At 43.6% G+C, this 16,574-nt stretch overlaps 1 protein-coding gene across 2 annotated transcripts in view; it reads right to left on the bottom strand.

The window, feature by feature from the left end:
- stard9 (StAR-related lipid transfer (START) domain containing 9) overlaps positions 1-16,574 on the bottom strand; it is a 55,896-nt gene that overhangs the window by 7,564 nt on the left and 31,758 nt on the right. For both annotated transcript variants that reach the window (XM_031828631.1, XM_031828632.1), the window contains 5 exons: positions 14,932-15,427; positions 7,321-14,805; positions 6,930-7,172; positions 6,600-6,783; positions 923-1,069 (listed from right to left, as the gene is read on the bottom strand). In XM_031828631.1, coding sequence (XP_031684491.1) covers positions 923-1,069; positions 6,600-6,783; positions 6,930-7,172; positions 7,321-14,805; positions 14,932-15,427 — 8,555 coding nt within the window. The remainder of the gene's footprint in view (positions 1-922; positions 1,070-6,599; positions 6,784-6,929; positions 7,173-7,320; positions 14,806-14,931; positions 15,428-16,574) is intronic.

Here is a 16,574-nt window from a genome sequence, read left to right as displayed (position 1 = left end):
ACCAACTCTACCTTGTCACAACACAACTGATTGGCTGAAACTTTTACCAAATAGGGCTATTTTCTGTGTGCCACCATTACCTTGTCACAACACAGCTGATTGGCTCAAACACATTAAGAAGGAAATCAATTCCACCAATTACCTTTTAAAAAGGCACACCTGTTAATTGAAATGCATTCCAGGTGACTACTTCATGAAGCTGGTTGAGATAATGCTAAGGGTGTACAAAGCTGTCATCAAGGCAAAGGGTGGCTACTTTGAAGAATCTCAAATATAAAATATATTTAGATGTGTTAAACACGTTTTTGGTTACTACATGATTCCATACGTGTTATTTCATAGTTTAAATGTCTTCACTATTCTTCTACAATGTAGAAAATAGTCTAAATAAAAACCCTGGAATGAGTAGGTGTGTCCAAACATTTGACTGGTAATGTATGTTACAATGCAGCTTTACTGTGTTGGAATGATGTCAGCGTACTCCAAAAACAGAATGATGTGGGTGAATACCGGTCATTAAAAATATTCATGCGAGGTGTCCACTGATTAGCCAGCTAATCCTCCTCAGGAGGATGACATCATCCTCTATGAGAAAATAGCAAGCCTTTTTTAAACAGTCTGTTTCAGATACGGGTTTGAAGTGGGGGGGGGGGGTTTCCCTCCAATTTATGCTTTGGCCATAAGTATAGATTGTGTCAACAGCAATATTTGCGTCTGAGTTAACAGAATATGAACTTTTAAAAAGTGAGATTTTCACTGGACAGTTACTTTAAGTTTGGTTTACAGTAGGTCTACTGTTAGGCTTTACTTCGTACCATTTCGTTTTTCAGGGACAGTGCACATGAATCAACATAACTGTAAGTGTGCCCATTTTGGGCATAAAAAAAGCAACAAAAAATTTCTTCAAAAACTAGTACAGTACCTCCTGTGTCAGTGAGGGTCTACTGCCGTCCCTCAGCTGAGCTGTGTTGCCACTGTTGTAGCCAGAGGTTGGTCCAGAGGATAGGCTCAGACTCGACCCAGTGCATAATGTACTGCTGCTGACTCTGGTCCGATACCGCAAGTCATCCTAAATGTGAATGAATAATCAGTAGACAGAGAAGAAGAAAAATAGATGTTTTAGGAAAACAGCATAGATCAGGGGACAGCACACACTACATATACAAAATGATGTGGACACCCCTTCAAATTAGTGAATTCGGCTATTTCAGCCACACCCGTTGCTGACAGGTGTATAAAATCGAGCACACAGCCATGCAATCTCCATTGACAAACATTGGCAGTAGAATGGTCTTATTGGAGAGCGCAGTGACTTTCAACGTGGCTCCGTCATATGATGCCACCTTTCCAAAAGGTCAGTTCGTCAAATGTCTGCCCTGCTAGAGCTGCCCCGGTCAACTGTAAGTGCTGTTATTGTGAAGTGGGAATCTCTAGGAGCAACAGCGGCTCAGCGCACAGAACGGGAAGCGTGTAAAAATTGTCTGTCCTCGGTTGCTACACTCACTACCGAGTTCCAAACTGCATCTGGAAGCAACGTCAGCACAAGAACTGTTCATCGGGTGCTTCATGAAATGGGTTTCCATGGCTGAGCTCCTAGAGCTCACACAAGCCTAAGATCACCATGTGCAATGCCAAGCTTTGGCTGGAGTGGTGTAAAGCTTGTCGCCATTGGACTCTGGAGCAGTGGAAATGCATTCTCTGGAGGGATGATTCACGCTTCACAATTTGGCGGATGGCAGGAGTTTGGTGGATGGCAGGAGAATGCTACTTGCCTGAATGCATAGTGCCAACTGTAAAGTTTGATGGAGTGAGAATAATGGTCTGGGGCTGTTTTTCATGGTTCAGGCTAGACCCCTTAGTTCCAGTGAAGCGAAATCATAATTGTACAGCATAAAATGACATTCTAGATGATTCTGTGCTTCAAACTTTGTGGCAACAGTTTGGGGAAGGCCCTTTCCTGTTTCAGCATTACAATGCCCTTGTGCACAAAACGAGGTCCATACAGAAATGGTTTGTCGATATCGGTGTGAAAGAAATTGTCTGGCCTGCACAGAGCCCTGACCTCAACCCCATCGAACACCTTTGGAGATGAATTGGAACGCCGACTGCAAGCGAGACCTAATCGCCCAACATCAGTGCCCGACCTCACTAATCTTGTTGTGGCTGAATGGAAGCAAGTCCCCGCAGCAATGTTCCAACATTTAGTGGAAAGCCTTATCCAGAAGAGTGGAGGCTGTTATAGCAGCAAAGTGGGGACCAACCCCATATTAATGCCCATGATTTAGGAATGAAACGTTCGATGAGCAGGTGTCCACATCATTCTGGTCATGTCGTGTAAGTCTTTTGATATAAGGGGAGATCTTGTCATGAAAAAGAGCTCCACCTTCTAATCAATTGTATTGGAGGTGAGGGCCCTCGGAGTGTGGTGTCAGGAAAATAACCTCACACTCAACGTCAACAAAACTAAGGAGATGATTGTGGACTTCAGGAAACAGCAGAGGGAACACCCCCCTATCCACATCGATGGAACAGTAGTGGAGAGGGTAGCAAGTTTTAAGTTCCTCGGCATACACATCACAGACAAACTGAATTGGTCCACTCACACAGACAGCATCGTGAAGAAGGCGCAGCAGCGCCTCTTCAACCTCAGGAGGCTGAAGAAATTCGGCTTGTCACCAAAAGCACTCAGAAACTTCTACAGATGCACAATCGAGAGCATCCTGACGGGCTATATCACCGCCTGGTATGGCAACTGCACCGCCCTCAACCGTAAGGCTCTCCAGAGGGTAGTGAGGTCTGCACAACGCATAACCGGGGGCAAACTACCTGCCCTCCAGGACACCTACACCACCCGATGCTACAGGAAGGCCATAAAGATCATCAAGGACATCAACCACCCGAGCCACTGCCTGTTCACCCCGCTGTCATCCAGAAGGCGAGGTCAGTACAGGTGCATCAAAGCTGGGACCGAGAGACTGAAAAACAGCTTCTATCTCAAGGCCATCAGACTGTTAAACAGCCACCACTAACATTGAGTGGCTGCTGCCAACACACTGTCAATGACACTGACTCAACTCCAGCCACTTTAATAATGGGAATTGATGGGAAATGATGTAAATACAGTGCCTTGCGAAAGTATTCGGCCCCCTTGAACTTTGCGACCTTTTGCCACATTTCAGGCTTCAAACATAAAGATATAAAACTGTATTTTTTTGTGAAGAATCAACAACAAGTGGGACACAATCATGAAGTGGAACGACATTTACTGGATATTTCAAACTTTTTTAACAAATCAAAAACTGAAAAATTGGGCGTGCAAAATTATTCAGCCCCTTTACTTTCAGTGCAGCAAACTCTCTCCAGAAGTTCAGTGAGGATCTCTGAATGATCCAATGTTGACCTAAATGACTAATGATGATAAATACAATCCACCTGTGTGTAATCAAGTCTCCGTATAAATGCACCTGCACTGTGATAGTCTCAGAGGTCCGTTAAAAGCGCAGAGACCATCATGAAGAACAAGGAACACACCAGGCAGGTCCGAGATACTGTTGTGAAGAAGTTTAAAGCCGGATTTGGATACAAAAAGATTTCCCAAGCTTTAAACATCCCAAGGAGCACTGTGCAAGCGATAATATTGAAACGGAAGGAGTATCAGACCACTGCAAATCTACCAAGACCTGGCCGTCCCTCTAAACTTTCAGCTCATGCAAGGAGAAGACTGATCAGAGATGCAGCCAAGAGGCCCATGATCACTCTGGATGAACTGCAGAGATCTACAGCTGAGGTGGGAGACTCTGTCCATAGGACAACAATCAGTCGTATATTGCACAAATCTGGCCTTTATGGAAGAGTGGCAAGAAGAAAGCCATTTCTTAAAGATATCCATAAAAAGTGTCGTTTAAAGTTTGCCACAAGCCACCTGGGAGACACACCAAACATGTGGAAGAAGGTGCTCTGGTCAGATGAAACCAAAATTGAACTTTTTTGCAACAATGCAAAACGTTATGTTTGGCGTAAAAGCAACACAGCTCATCACCCTGAACACGCCATCCCCACTGTCAAACATGGTGGTGGCAGCATCATGGTTTGGGCCTGCTTTTCTTCAGCAGGGACAGGGAAGATGGTTAAAATTGATGGGAAGATGGATGGAGCCAAATACAGGACCATTCTGGAAGAAAACCTGATGGAGTCTGCAAAAGACCTGAGACTGGGACGGAGATTTGTCTTCCAACAAGACAATGATCCAAAACATAAAGCAAAATCTACAATGGAATGGTTAAAAAATAAACATATCCAGGTCTTAGAATGGCCAAGTCAAAGTCCAGACCTGAATCCAATTGAGAATCTGTGGAAAGAACAGAAAACTGCTGTTCACAAATGCTCTCCATCCAACCTCACTGAGCTCGAGCTGTTTTGCAAGGAGGAATGGGAAAAATGTCAGTCTCTCGATGTGCAAAACTGATAGAGACATACCCCAAGCGACTTACAGCTGTAATCGCAGCAAAAGGTGGCACTACAAAGTATTAACTTAAGGGGGCTGAATAATTTTGCACGCCCAATTTTTCAGTTTTTGATTTGTTAAAAAAGTTTGAAATATCCAATAAATGTCGTTCCACTTCATGATTGTGTCCCACTTGTTGTTGATTCTTCACAAAAAAATACAGTTTTATATCTTTATGTTTGAAACCTGAAATGTGGCAAAAGGTCGCAAAGTTCAAGGGGGCCGAATACTTTCGCAAGGCACTGTATATCACTAGCCACTTTAAACAATGCTACCTTATATAATGTTACTTACCCTACATTATTCATCTCATATGCATACGTATATACTGTACTCTATCATCGACTGCATCCTTATGTAATACATGTATCACTAGCCACTTTAACTATGCCACTTTGTTTACATACTCATCTCATATGTTATACTGTACTCGATATCATCTACTGTATCTTGCCTATGCTGCTCTGTACCATCACTCATTCATATATCCTTATGTACATATTCTTTATCCCCTTACACTGTGTATAAGACAGTAGTTTTTTGGAATTGTTAGTTAGATTACTTGTTCGTTATTACTGCATTGTCGGAACTAGAAGCACAAGCATTTCGCTACACTCGCATTAACATCTGTTAACCATGTGTATGTGACAAATAAAATTTGATTTGATTTGATGGATATATCCCTTTAACCGTCTCTCATTGAAAAACATTGAAACAATTATTTCACCTTAAATTCCTATTACTAACAACTCAAATATGAGTTCAGGTGAGCCTTCACTTCTTTTATTATTATTTGATTGCACTTAGCTTGTATTTATTTATAGCCTAGTGGCTCATTGAGATAAAACAATTTATAATGATAATGTTTCAAGGTAAATGGCAAATTCTAGCACAAAATAAAAAATATAAAAAGTGTGTCTCGTTAATCAATAGGCCACGTTAAAATATACCTGGGTGATATTTGGATGTCTGTGAATCAGGAGACACAGAGACACCAAAAAAAATCAAGGCAACACCCATTATAGAAACGAGGACAGTGAAAAATCAGCGTTTCGCCCCTTTGGATTCGCATTGTCTAAGGAGTAGAGCCAGAATGCTTTCTTTATTTCAGCTTCCATACGATATCACCTCCTCTTGCTGAAATTTGAACATGATCAATAAGAAATCAATCTCTGCCTTTTTTGTAGAGATTTATTTTACATCTAATTAGAACTTTTGAAAGCTTTTCTTGGTAAACCATTCTCGTACCTCAAATAAGAACTTCCAATCCATTTTTTTCCCCCAACTTGATGTTTATTTTGGCAATAACAGAGTTCCACCAGGCGGTTTTTATGTCAAACGAAGGTCATAAAATTTGCATTGTTAAATAAGGACTGATGTCAAATGTTTACAAATTATGATAATTTTGTATGTCCAAACATTAATATTCAAATAAAATCCAATGTTATTTGTCACATGCACCGAATACAACAGGTGTAGACCTTGCAGTGAAATGCTGACTTATAAGCCCTAACCAACAATGCAGTTGTACCTTACATTTTTAAATATCAATTCATGTCTTTTCACGTAGTGTATAGTGCAATGTTCCTCAAAATAGTTTTTCTTAAATTTCAAATGATCCAGTATCTTCCGCCATCTTCAGACTACATGTTGTAATAATATATGACAAAGTGCAGTTTTTCATTACTATAATAGGCATTGTTTTATAGGCGACCTTAAGTCGGAATATTGATTAATTGACTCCATGAAATGTGGATTAACCAATTTATGTCGCCTAATATAATGTGTTGTCAGCAATTCAATCACACCTTTTACCAAAATAAATGTACCTAATTCTTAGTCCACCGTCCTTTTTTCGCCGCATTTGAACTATTATTTTCATATTCCTACTCTTCAAGGTCTCTACTAACAGGAATGGTGCACTTTTAATCCCTGACCAGGGAATCATGTTCCCTCCGAGTCCATTGTCAATGGATTCGGAGGGAGGTGACCGAAAGGTTTTATTATAGAATTAATGGAGAAAATATGCTGAATACATCTTGAGGCTATCGACTAACTATGGAGTGTGAAACTAGGACTTCCTGCTGGGACTAACCTTGACCACCTGAGACAGAGCCTGTTGCTGGAGACGTCTCTTCTCCTGCTCTGTCCTCTCGCGGAGCCGTTCCCTTGCATGCGCTATTTCCGTCCTGGCCTCCTCACGGGCACGGCCGTAGTCACGCAGCAGCTGCTCGATCTCAGAGGGATAATGACCCTCTACTCTGGGTGGATCTGGGATCCTGGGGAAAGACAGATTTACAATCAATCAATTGATAAATTAATCCACAGATATAACCCTCTTTACAACAGAGACTAAATAATCTGACATTGAAAACTGTTGAGCAATTTAGCACAAAAATATTATTTGGTCTGGATCCTGTCTTACCTACTGCCCTCCATTTCTTCTTGGCGGAGATGTTGGAGGCACTCTCTGCGTTGGCTAGGCAAGGTTGAAACCCTGGAGGAGGATATGGCTTTTTGAGGAGGGGATCGGAAGTGAGAAGGCGATCGGGATTGAGGAGGGGAATGGGGGTAGTTATGTTTGCTGGGGCTGAGGCTGCGAGCCCGACGACAGTTCTGAAGCCGAGTGTCCCTCTCCTGCCTCAAACCCTCGATGCTGCTCCGGTGCCTGAAACAAGAGGAGCATAGAGAAGAAATGTACATTTAAAAAAACAACCATTTTATAGCTATCTAATTACATCATAATATCAAGACAATCACATACATAAGGCCTTTTTCTTCCTTAATCACATACATAGGGCCATTTATAGCCTTACCGTTCATAGAGCTGCTGTTTAGTAGGGACAGTGGATGGTTCCTCCTCCTTGGTTCCTCCAGAAGTTAGGATCTTCAACAGCATGTCTGTCTCTCCCAGACCGTAGTGTAGCTTTGCTTCAGTCAGCTCCACGGTCAGCTGATGAGGGTTCATGTTCAGTTGGACTGTAGCCATGACCTGCTCTCGCTCCATACGCAGCCTCTCTATCTCCCTCGTCTTCCTGATCTTCTGGAACGTGGACTCTGGACTCAGACTGGACCACTCTGGCTGGTTCCTCTGTGCTTTGTGACCAGTGGGTAGATATATGGCTGGTTTCATTGAACTACTAATCTGTCCTCTGTCAGATGGATGCTGGCTGATACCGGACCAGTTGGTAAACTTGTTGTGCACCGGTAGGTCCTCAGGGAGACACTGGCAATCTCGCTGCTGTGGTGAGTGTTGGAAGTTGGAAGTGTGGGTGACTGGGTTGATGTTCACAAGGACGTCTGTGTTGCACTCACTTGGGGCCAATGACACCATGTCATCCTCCTGAACCTGGACGGTGTCGTCACTGAGAGGGGAATGATCATAAGCACCACTGAAGCACTCTACTGGGCCCTCTGAGGGTCGACAGTGGTGGTAGTCTATTGAATGTCTCCTGTGGCTTAGTTGATCTCCAAAAGAAGAGATGGATTTCTCCTCCTTTTTGGACACATCCGTCTGCCTGAAGGTGAGAGAGGTGTGGTTCAGTAAAGTGACTCCATTACTGCTTAGAACAGAAGGAAGAGAACATCTTGGACTTTGGCTGGTTTTGTGCCACGTGCCCATTTCCCCTTCTTCTTCGTGGCTGACAATTCTGGTTTCATTGTGGATGTATTTATCAATGGACGAACTAAGACTTTCTGAGCATCCATCAGACCTTTTTGGGCTTGAATTGCTGAGGGCACTCACGTTCTCGAGAGATATTGGTCCAGTTGATTTTAGGGTGGACATATCACAAGGCTTCTCACACAGATGAAGGGAGTCATGTCCTGATAGCTTATCATTCTTTGTGAAAGATACGCATGTTTTCTGTTCGCTGAAATTTAAACAAGGTGTTGACTGGCACTCTTTTCGGGGCGAAATGTGTTCTTTACTTCTATTTTGCATCTCAAACTTCTGTTGTTCTTTGAGACTCTGTAAAGATGTTCTACTGCTCTGGTTGGAACCAGCCCTAGGACTTACAGTGAGAATGGGTGAGCATGCGCGATCTGTGGAGCTCGCTTGTTTTATACAGCCTATTCCCGGGTCACTCCTTCTCAAGATGTTACGGCTTTCTGGTCTGAGTATTTCTGACAAATTATTGCAGACTTCAGAGACTCCCAAGCTTTTGGAGAAGGACATTCTCTCAGGTTTGCAGTCCTCATTGCTTCTACAATGAATGGCAGGATTTGAATGGCTGTGACATTGGACAACAGTCTCCAGAGAAGGCACTTTGTGAGGGACACTCTCTGGTTCCAAGATATATCTTTGGTTAACAGTGGAGCCATTGAGTCGCAGGTCAGGAATGCTCTGAATCCTATCATCTGGCCTGTTCTTGAGTTGATGTTGAAGGGGGAGCTCTTTCTCTTGTGACACATTAAGAACTTCTGAGCCAATCACTTTGACTATCACATTAACTTCATGAGCTTTGGACCTCTCCGTGGACAGAGTTTGGTGGATAAACATTTTGTCTTGAATGGTTGTTGAAGTCCTTTCAGTCTGGATCCCAATATCTACTGCAGTTTGTGTTGAGCAGTCTCTCTTGGTCCAATCTCTGGAGGAGTACAGATGAGATGAATATTTAACATTTCTTATCGGACTATGTCTGAGGCTATCGCCAGACCTCATACCCTGAACATTTCCCAGAAGATCGGAAGTGTTGTGTATCAGCTGAGAGAGATGCTCAGACATGTTTTGAAGGCTGGCCCATGTGGTGGTCTTTCTACTGGCCTCTGTATTCTTCTGCAACACTGGTACCTGAGTGCTGCTCAGTCTGTGATGGTTGTTTCTACTCTGTAAATCACTATGGTTGATCGTTGTCTTAGTCATGGTTTCTTGAGTCATGGTTGTCTGGGTGCTGTGGTCACATGTGGTGTGTGTTTCAGGACTCTGAAACCCCTTAGACTGAGACTCCTGCTCTGAGGAGTAGACCAACATGATCTCATCTACCTGGCCAGAGCTGTTACCAGGATCTCCAGATACATCATGGCAAGAAGAAGAGTTACAACTCATGGTCCGGATCAGTGGTTGATTGTGATCGTCAATACTAGAGGCTTGGTTAGTACATCCTTTCAGATGGGCTTTGGGGGACGTTTGACCTTTTAAATCTTCTTCCATGCTGCTCAGGGTGCTGGAGAGTCCCTTGTTGTTGGCGTAAGTGCTCAGGTGGGAGTTGAAAGGAGAGTTTTGTACGTTTAAACCGTTGTCGACACTGCAGCATCTAGTGATGCGTTTGTCAGTGGAATCCAGCATGGGGGATTTGCAAGATATGTCAGCAGCACTTCCAAACACCTGGTTCTTGTAGCACCTTTGGTTTGGCTCTTCTTCTTGCCATTGGTGAACAAAGGGATTGACATCACTGGAGGCAAAATGCATTGGCGAATCCTGAGGCTTTGGTGTGTAGTGTGACATCTTATTTTCTTTAATACTGGAAGCCATGATTTTCTCCCGAATGGTCCTTTTCTCCATTGCAAGAGTATGTGCTGATTGTCCATTGAGGCTGTGTTCTTTCTTACCCAAACTGATGCCAACTCCAGCTTTATCGTCATATTCACCCGGGGTCGGGACAGTACAAGCTTCCATATTGTGATTGTCTTTTGACTGTGGTGATTGTCTTTTCACTGGAGGAATTGCTGCACCATTGCATTGACTGACCTCTAATTTCCCATGAGTTTGAGATTCAGGCTTCATTCTTGTTGATGAAGATCTGCTTCGATGCAACCTGGGAATTATTTTCTGTTCTTCGTCTGAGGAAGACTTGAGTGTGGAGTCAGAGGATGAGCTAGGAGGTGCCTGGACTTTGGACCTTCTGAACCTCTTGGACGTTCCCTTTTTGCAATGAACAACACTACTACCACTGAACTGATGGGGTTGCCTGAAATTAGATGTTTTGTTATTTCCCTTTCTGGACATGATATCTCCGCAAATGTCACCCAATATCTTCATATTAGCATCACTACTTCCCTGTGTTATTTGGGATGTAGAAGATCCATTACTATTCATTTCACTTGGTACGTCAAAGGAGGATACAAGAGACTTTGTCCGTGGTTTTTCTGTCATTGACCCCTCTTCAATGTTTGCCATTTGGCAACCTTTGGTATTGTCCGAGGCAAAGTTTCTCACATTGCACTGAGCCTTCAGCCATTTTTCAATATGGCATTTGTTGTGTTTTACACTGGGATGTTTATTTTTAGGATCAGGATCGACGGTTACACAAGTGTTATGAAATGTGTCTACCTGAGTTTCAGATGAGCACTTTGACTGTGGTAGTTCCTTACTGAGATTTGTGGCATAAGGGGTGTCTTTTTGGAACTCTTTTCGGACCTCTTTCTCCTCTAGCTTCTGTGATTCACATAAAATGTCACAGTGAAGACTGACAGTCAGAGTTTTTATAGCATCGACAGACTGTGGATTATTTGAGCGTATTTGACTGTTGTGGTGCTTGTCAGTGTCTTCTGGTGTACGTTGAAGTCTGCCTTTGTTAGAGAATGAATCTACAGCTGCATGCCGATCACGATCCTTTAGATCAAGTTGTCCACCTGCACCTGTTGGGGAGATCAATTTGCATTGGTTCTTGTTTTTGCCTTGAACCTCTGAATCCATTATGATGTCCCTTAAATGTGCAAAGGCCTTATTTGGTGGCGTAGTCACTGAGGACATTGTTCCTTGGCAGTTCTGGAGAGGTTGTAGAGCACTAGGTTTCAGGGTTTGCTGAGGTGAACCAGCCTGGTTGACAGTTTGCTTATCATTATTACCAAGACAGTTAAGATGAGGATGATACTTCTCAGGACCTGTTGGTTTCTTTATGTTGCCCATATGTTGAAAAGGGACATCTCTTTCCAACCTTTTCCCTTGAGAAACTAAGCATTCTTTGGGTATGGTGGAAGTGAAAGTAGACCCTGAAGAATGTCCCATTGGTAGCAGTACAGGTTTGTTGATGTATTCAGGTTGCCCTTGGTTGTTCAATGCCAGACTTAATTTGATCTCACGGCTTTTTACAATGAAAGATGCAGCACCAGAATTTACACTTGCTTGATCATTTGCTGCTATGACAGCACAGCCAGAAGCATCCAGACCCTTGTCAACATCAGTTATTCCATGTTTCAGTTGCACCTCTCTTACTTTCTTTCGAATGCTCTGACTTAACTGGGACTCGGAGGGGATCTTTGTCGTACCGTCTGAATCATTGTCTTTGGTAATAAAACTTGATTGTTTCATGGAAATGAATATGAGGGAAGTAGAGTGTCTAAGAACTTTTTCATGGCTTAGATTTTCCATGTCTGTCATGTTGTCCATCTTCAGCTTCTCAGAACAGATAAGAGACTTTTCTGATGTCGAACAAGAGACAGGATTAATGCTCCTCAGTGGGGCGGCTACTTGATGATTACTAACTATTTGTAGATCCTTTGGGGAATCACATTTGTTAGGATTACTTGTTGGCAAGGCATTAAGGCTTTGACTACTTTGACTCTCTAGTTCACTGTTACTGTTGTCTCCATCCCCATCTATACCTGACATCCTCATATGCTCCTTTACCACCTCTGAGATTCGCTGGTCTATTGGACTACAGTTACTGTCCCCATGGTGAGGTCCCCATCTACCATTTTCTACATCTCTTCTCTTGCCATCTGAGATCAGCTTTTCACCCTGCCTTTGAACTTCTATTTCTTCACCTTGATTTACTTCTCTTGTCTTTATAATAACTTCACTCTCTCCGAAAGGAGTGCCTTTATGGCCATCTGTTTCAATGGTTTTATGGTCACATGGGGAGAAATGTTCTTGGGATATGTGCACAGACACTGACATTGCTGAGGTATCTCGTTGGAAGTTATCTTCATTGCAGCCCAGATTTAGTTTAAATGAATCAACTGCAAATGAAGTTTGTTTGTCTTTTAATTCACTAGTGTTATTTTTGTCATCTGACCAAATAACTTCCTGGCTGTTCTTGACAGTGGAGAATGTACAAAAATCCCCTTCATTGCTCCTCTTTGGAATTTTCAAGCTGCCAATGAAACTGTCCTGCAGGACTTTGTTCCTCTTTCTGGGATTTTTACAAGATGCTTTGAAAGACTCCTGCTCTGGTGACAAACAATTCTGCTCTGTGACTTTGGCTCCAAGATTTTGCAGCAATTTAAACTCACTTTTAATTGATGTGTCTTTGGTATTGCTAGCTTCACAAAACTCCTCCACTCTGACTTCTTCCATGTCTCCATCTACATTGAATAGGTCATTATCTCCAGAAGGATTCTTTGGGACACTTTCAATGTCCAATGTTTCGTTCAACATGCCGCCTTCAGGTTTAGGTAATGTTTCCTGCTGCATCTGATGCCCATGGAACATTGCAGCCTCCAATGTTGACGGGATGCATTGAGTCTTATAGTCAATGGTTGGAGAAAATGCTGATCTATGCGAAGGAATCTCTGATGAGACATCTCCATTTTGATTGTTGCAAAAGCCTGGATCATCAATAGACACCTTCAGCAAACCTTCTGTACTGACTGTCTGCCTTTTAAGATAGTCTTCGCAACATACTGGCTCCTGAATCAATGGTATCATTATATGTGGCGCTGTCGTTTGGAGGAGCTGAGAATTATGTAAATTCAAAGTATCAGTTGTCCCCCCTGAAACCCCAAGATTTTGTTCCTCTACTGTGACCTGTTCTCCCTCTGTTCCATCAGTAGATGCGGAGCTATGGGATTCAGTGGATCCAAATACACTCAGAGAGTCAGACAGATCGGCACTGACGGGGCTGGGACAACTGCTGCTGTCCAATGCACCGTGACTAAACACCGTCCTCCTCCTCAACACGGCAGAGTCCCTGGGTATCCTGGGACTATCTGCTGCATCAGTGGAGGACCAGGCGTCCGTAAGCGCTAGTAAACTCTCTGGCTCCCTCACACTACAGCTACTCAGAGAGCGAGGACTGCCGGTCAACATGGCGTGGACGTGCCCAAGCTCTTCACTCAACTTTGATACAGTGTCTCTACACCTGGGTTCTTTCGCTGACTGCTTCTGGTACCGTGATTCCTTTGTCGTGCCGGTTGCTTCATTGACTCCTGTTTTAGGACCGCCATGATGGCTCCAGTAAACCTCTGCAGGCATTTCATTTGGTTTCCCAATGTCTTCGATTTCCTCTCCAGTTTGCTGAATATCTGAAGCCATGCTCATAGTCTTTTCAATCGAAGGATTGAGACCCCTCACCACAGAGTGACTGGGTACTTCCCCAGTCCATCTCTGTGCCAGCCTAGATACAACACGTTTCCCTCTGCTCTCCATGGCGAGTGAGTCCTTTGACATCTGACTGTCTTCGCTCTCTGCTTCGCTCTGGATAGCCTCCTCCTGCCTCAGCTGCTCTGCCAGAGCTGTGGCATAGGCCGAGGACAGGGAGTCCATGGAGAACAAGCTGTCACAGTCTGAGGAGTGGTCACCCTCCCTTTCCTCTTCTCCCTCACTGTCATACTCCTCCCATCCTGCCAGTCCCTGCGGTCTCTGCACCCACCTTAGGATGCTAGTCTGGTTTATCAGAGTCTCTGCACTGTGCCACCGTCTTTGTCTCTGCCTACAATCATGCGAAGGAGTCTTCTGATCAAGATCCTCACATGAGACAGTTGTTTTCATTGTGCATTTCTTTCTGCTCATATTGGCTTCTTCTACACCTCGGTTTTGTTTCCAGTGAAATCGGCTTGCTGTTTTACCAGTGGGCTTGGTCCTTCTACTCAGTCCTGATGGTGGCTTTCTAAACACCCTAGCCAACGCGGTCTTTAATCCAGGGCCGATTGAGTGTGATAAGACCTTCCGGATGGTCTCCAAGCCCTTTCTACCTCCACGGGGAAGGCTCTTCACTGCCTTACATTGAGTCTTCTGAGTCTGACTGCTGGATTTGCTTACTGTAACTGTTGGTTCCTTCACGATGACATTACTGCTTGACTGTAAAGTCCCACCATTTTGTGATTGCGATGGGTTCTGATTGTTCTTGAATGTAAATTCAAGGCCACGTTTTGGAAGCAGTGGTTTCCTCTCGGGTCTTTCACGACATGGTGGCTGAGCTAGAGCCTCCTCCTCGTCCTTCACAGGCAGCTTAAGGTTCTCAGAGGAACTGGTTCTGCTCCTCCACCCCTGCTCCTGACTACTGGGTCCTGTTCCTGAGGAGAATGTGTTGGAGCGACTCCTCGTCCTTTCGCGTGGAAGACATTCGTCAGACACCCACTGTCTTGAGTTGATGGAACCAAATGTCAGTTCAGATGGTCTGTTTCTCTTCAGGAAGTGGCTGTTGGGGAAAACAAAACGGGGGGGTAAAGAAATACATTATCCTTTACACCATGCCTGTGTAATTCCTTTATACTAGTCAAATATTGGCTTGAATAGATATATTTGTGAGAGACTTCATACTGACCTGAAGATTGGGGTGTGTTGGGGGTACAATCGGGACAGAAGGTCCGATGAGAAAGAATGCCTGCGCAAGACAGGTTGAAGTCCTCTGGAACTTGAGGAGGACACTAGTTCAGGGGAAGCAGGGCTCTCTAGACCTGGTGGCAGGGCCTTCTCCAGCCGCTGCAGTTCCCTCTTAGCCTCTAGTAGATGGCGCTTGCGAGCGATCCTCTCCAGCTGGTAGTGAAGTCTTTTGCGTCGAAATCGGGTCTCGGCGCGCCGCAAGGCGTGATATCGTAACAGCTCCTCCTGAACAACCTTCTTCCTGTTTAGAACAACTTTAGAGGGAGGAGCCACTGTTTGACCACACCCTTCCTCAGAACCTTCCGAACCTTCCGTTAGCAGGCTGTCTAGGATGGGAGCTGGAATAGGATCAGTCTGTACACCAAACTCCTGAGTTCCTTTTTCTTCTAACGTTATTGCTGCCAGACGCTGCTTCTCCTGCAGAATCCACTGCTGGACTGTAGACAGAGGAAACAAATGACATGCATAAATTAAATAAGCACTATCTGCACATACAAACTTTAACAACATATTTTTCAGATCCGCTCCCTTACGTATTTTTTTGGGACAGTGAAGCTAAAACTTTTTCTACTCTTTAGCATGTTTTTTTTTTTACCATATGTTTCATATGAGGCGACAGTACATAATGTCACCTTTTATTTAAGGGTATTTTCATACATATCTGTTTTACCATTTAGAAATGAAAGCACTTTATGTATCTATTTCTCACATTTGAAGGTGTCATAAGTATTTTGACAAATTCACTTACACAGGTATGTGTATTAAAGTAGTCAAACGTTGAGTATTCGGTACCAGTATTCCTAACACAATGCCTACATCAACAAGCTTGTGACTCTACAAAGATGTTGGATGCATTTGCATTATGGATTTGTTGTGTTTCACATTATGTTGTGCCCAATATACACCACTGGTAAATAATCTATTGTGTCATTTTGGAGTCACTTTTACTGTAAATAAGAATAGAAGATGTTTCTAAACACTTCTACATTCATGTGGATGCTACCATGATTATGGATAACCATGAATGAATCGTGAATAAAGAGGAGTGAGAAAGTTAGAGGCATAAATATCCCTCCCCCAAGACATGCTAACCTCTCACCATACCCCCCCCCCCCCCCCCAAAAAATGCTAATATTGGTTATGATATTTAAAAGCCTCTAACTTTCTCACTCATCATTATTCACAATTCATTCATTATTATCCGCAATCATGGTAGCATCCACATTAACGTAGAAGTGTTGTGAAACCAAACATTTGATCTTCAAATATGAATCATTTAGGAAAGGGGGATACCTAGTCAGTGGCACAACTGAATGCATTCAACCAAAATGTGTCTTCCGCATTTAACCCAACCCCCCTGAATCAGAGAGGTGCGGCGGGCTGCCTTAATCGACGTCATCGGCGCCCAGGGAGCAGTTGTTGTTGTGGGTTAACTGCCTTGCTCAAGGGCAGAACAACGCTTTTTTCCACCTTTTCCGGCTCGAGAATACGAACCAGCGATGTTTCGGTTACAGGCCGAACACTCTTAACGCTATGCTACCCCCAGCATCCAAAATGCTGGAGTGTGGAGTCAAATCAAAAGTC

Source organism: Oncorhynchus kisutch, linkage group LG7 (genome assembly GCF_002021735.2).
Source record: "Oncorhynchus kisutch isolate 150728-3 linkage group LG7, Okis_V2, whole genome shotgun sequence".
Lineage (NCBI taxonomy): Eukaryota > Metazoa > Chordata > Actinopteri > Salmoniformes > Salmonidae > Oncorhynchus > Oncorhynchus kisutch.
This window is presented reverse-complemented; position numbering and strand designations above follow the sequence as displayed.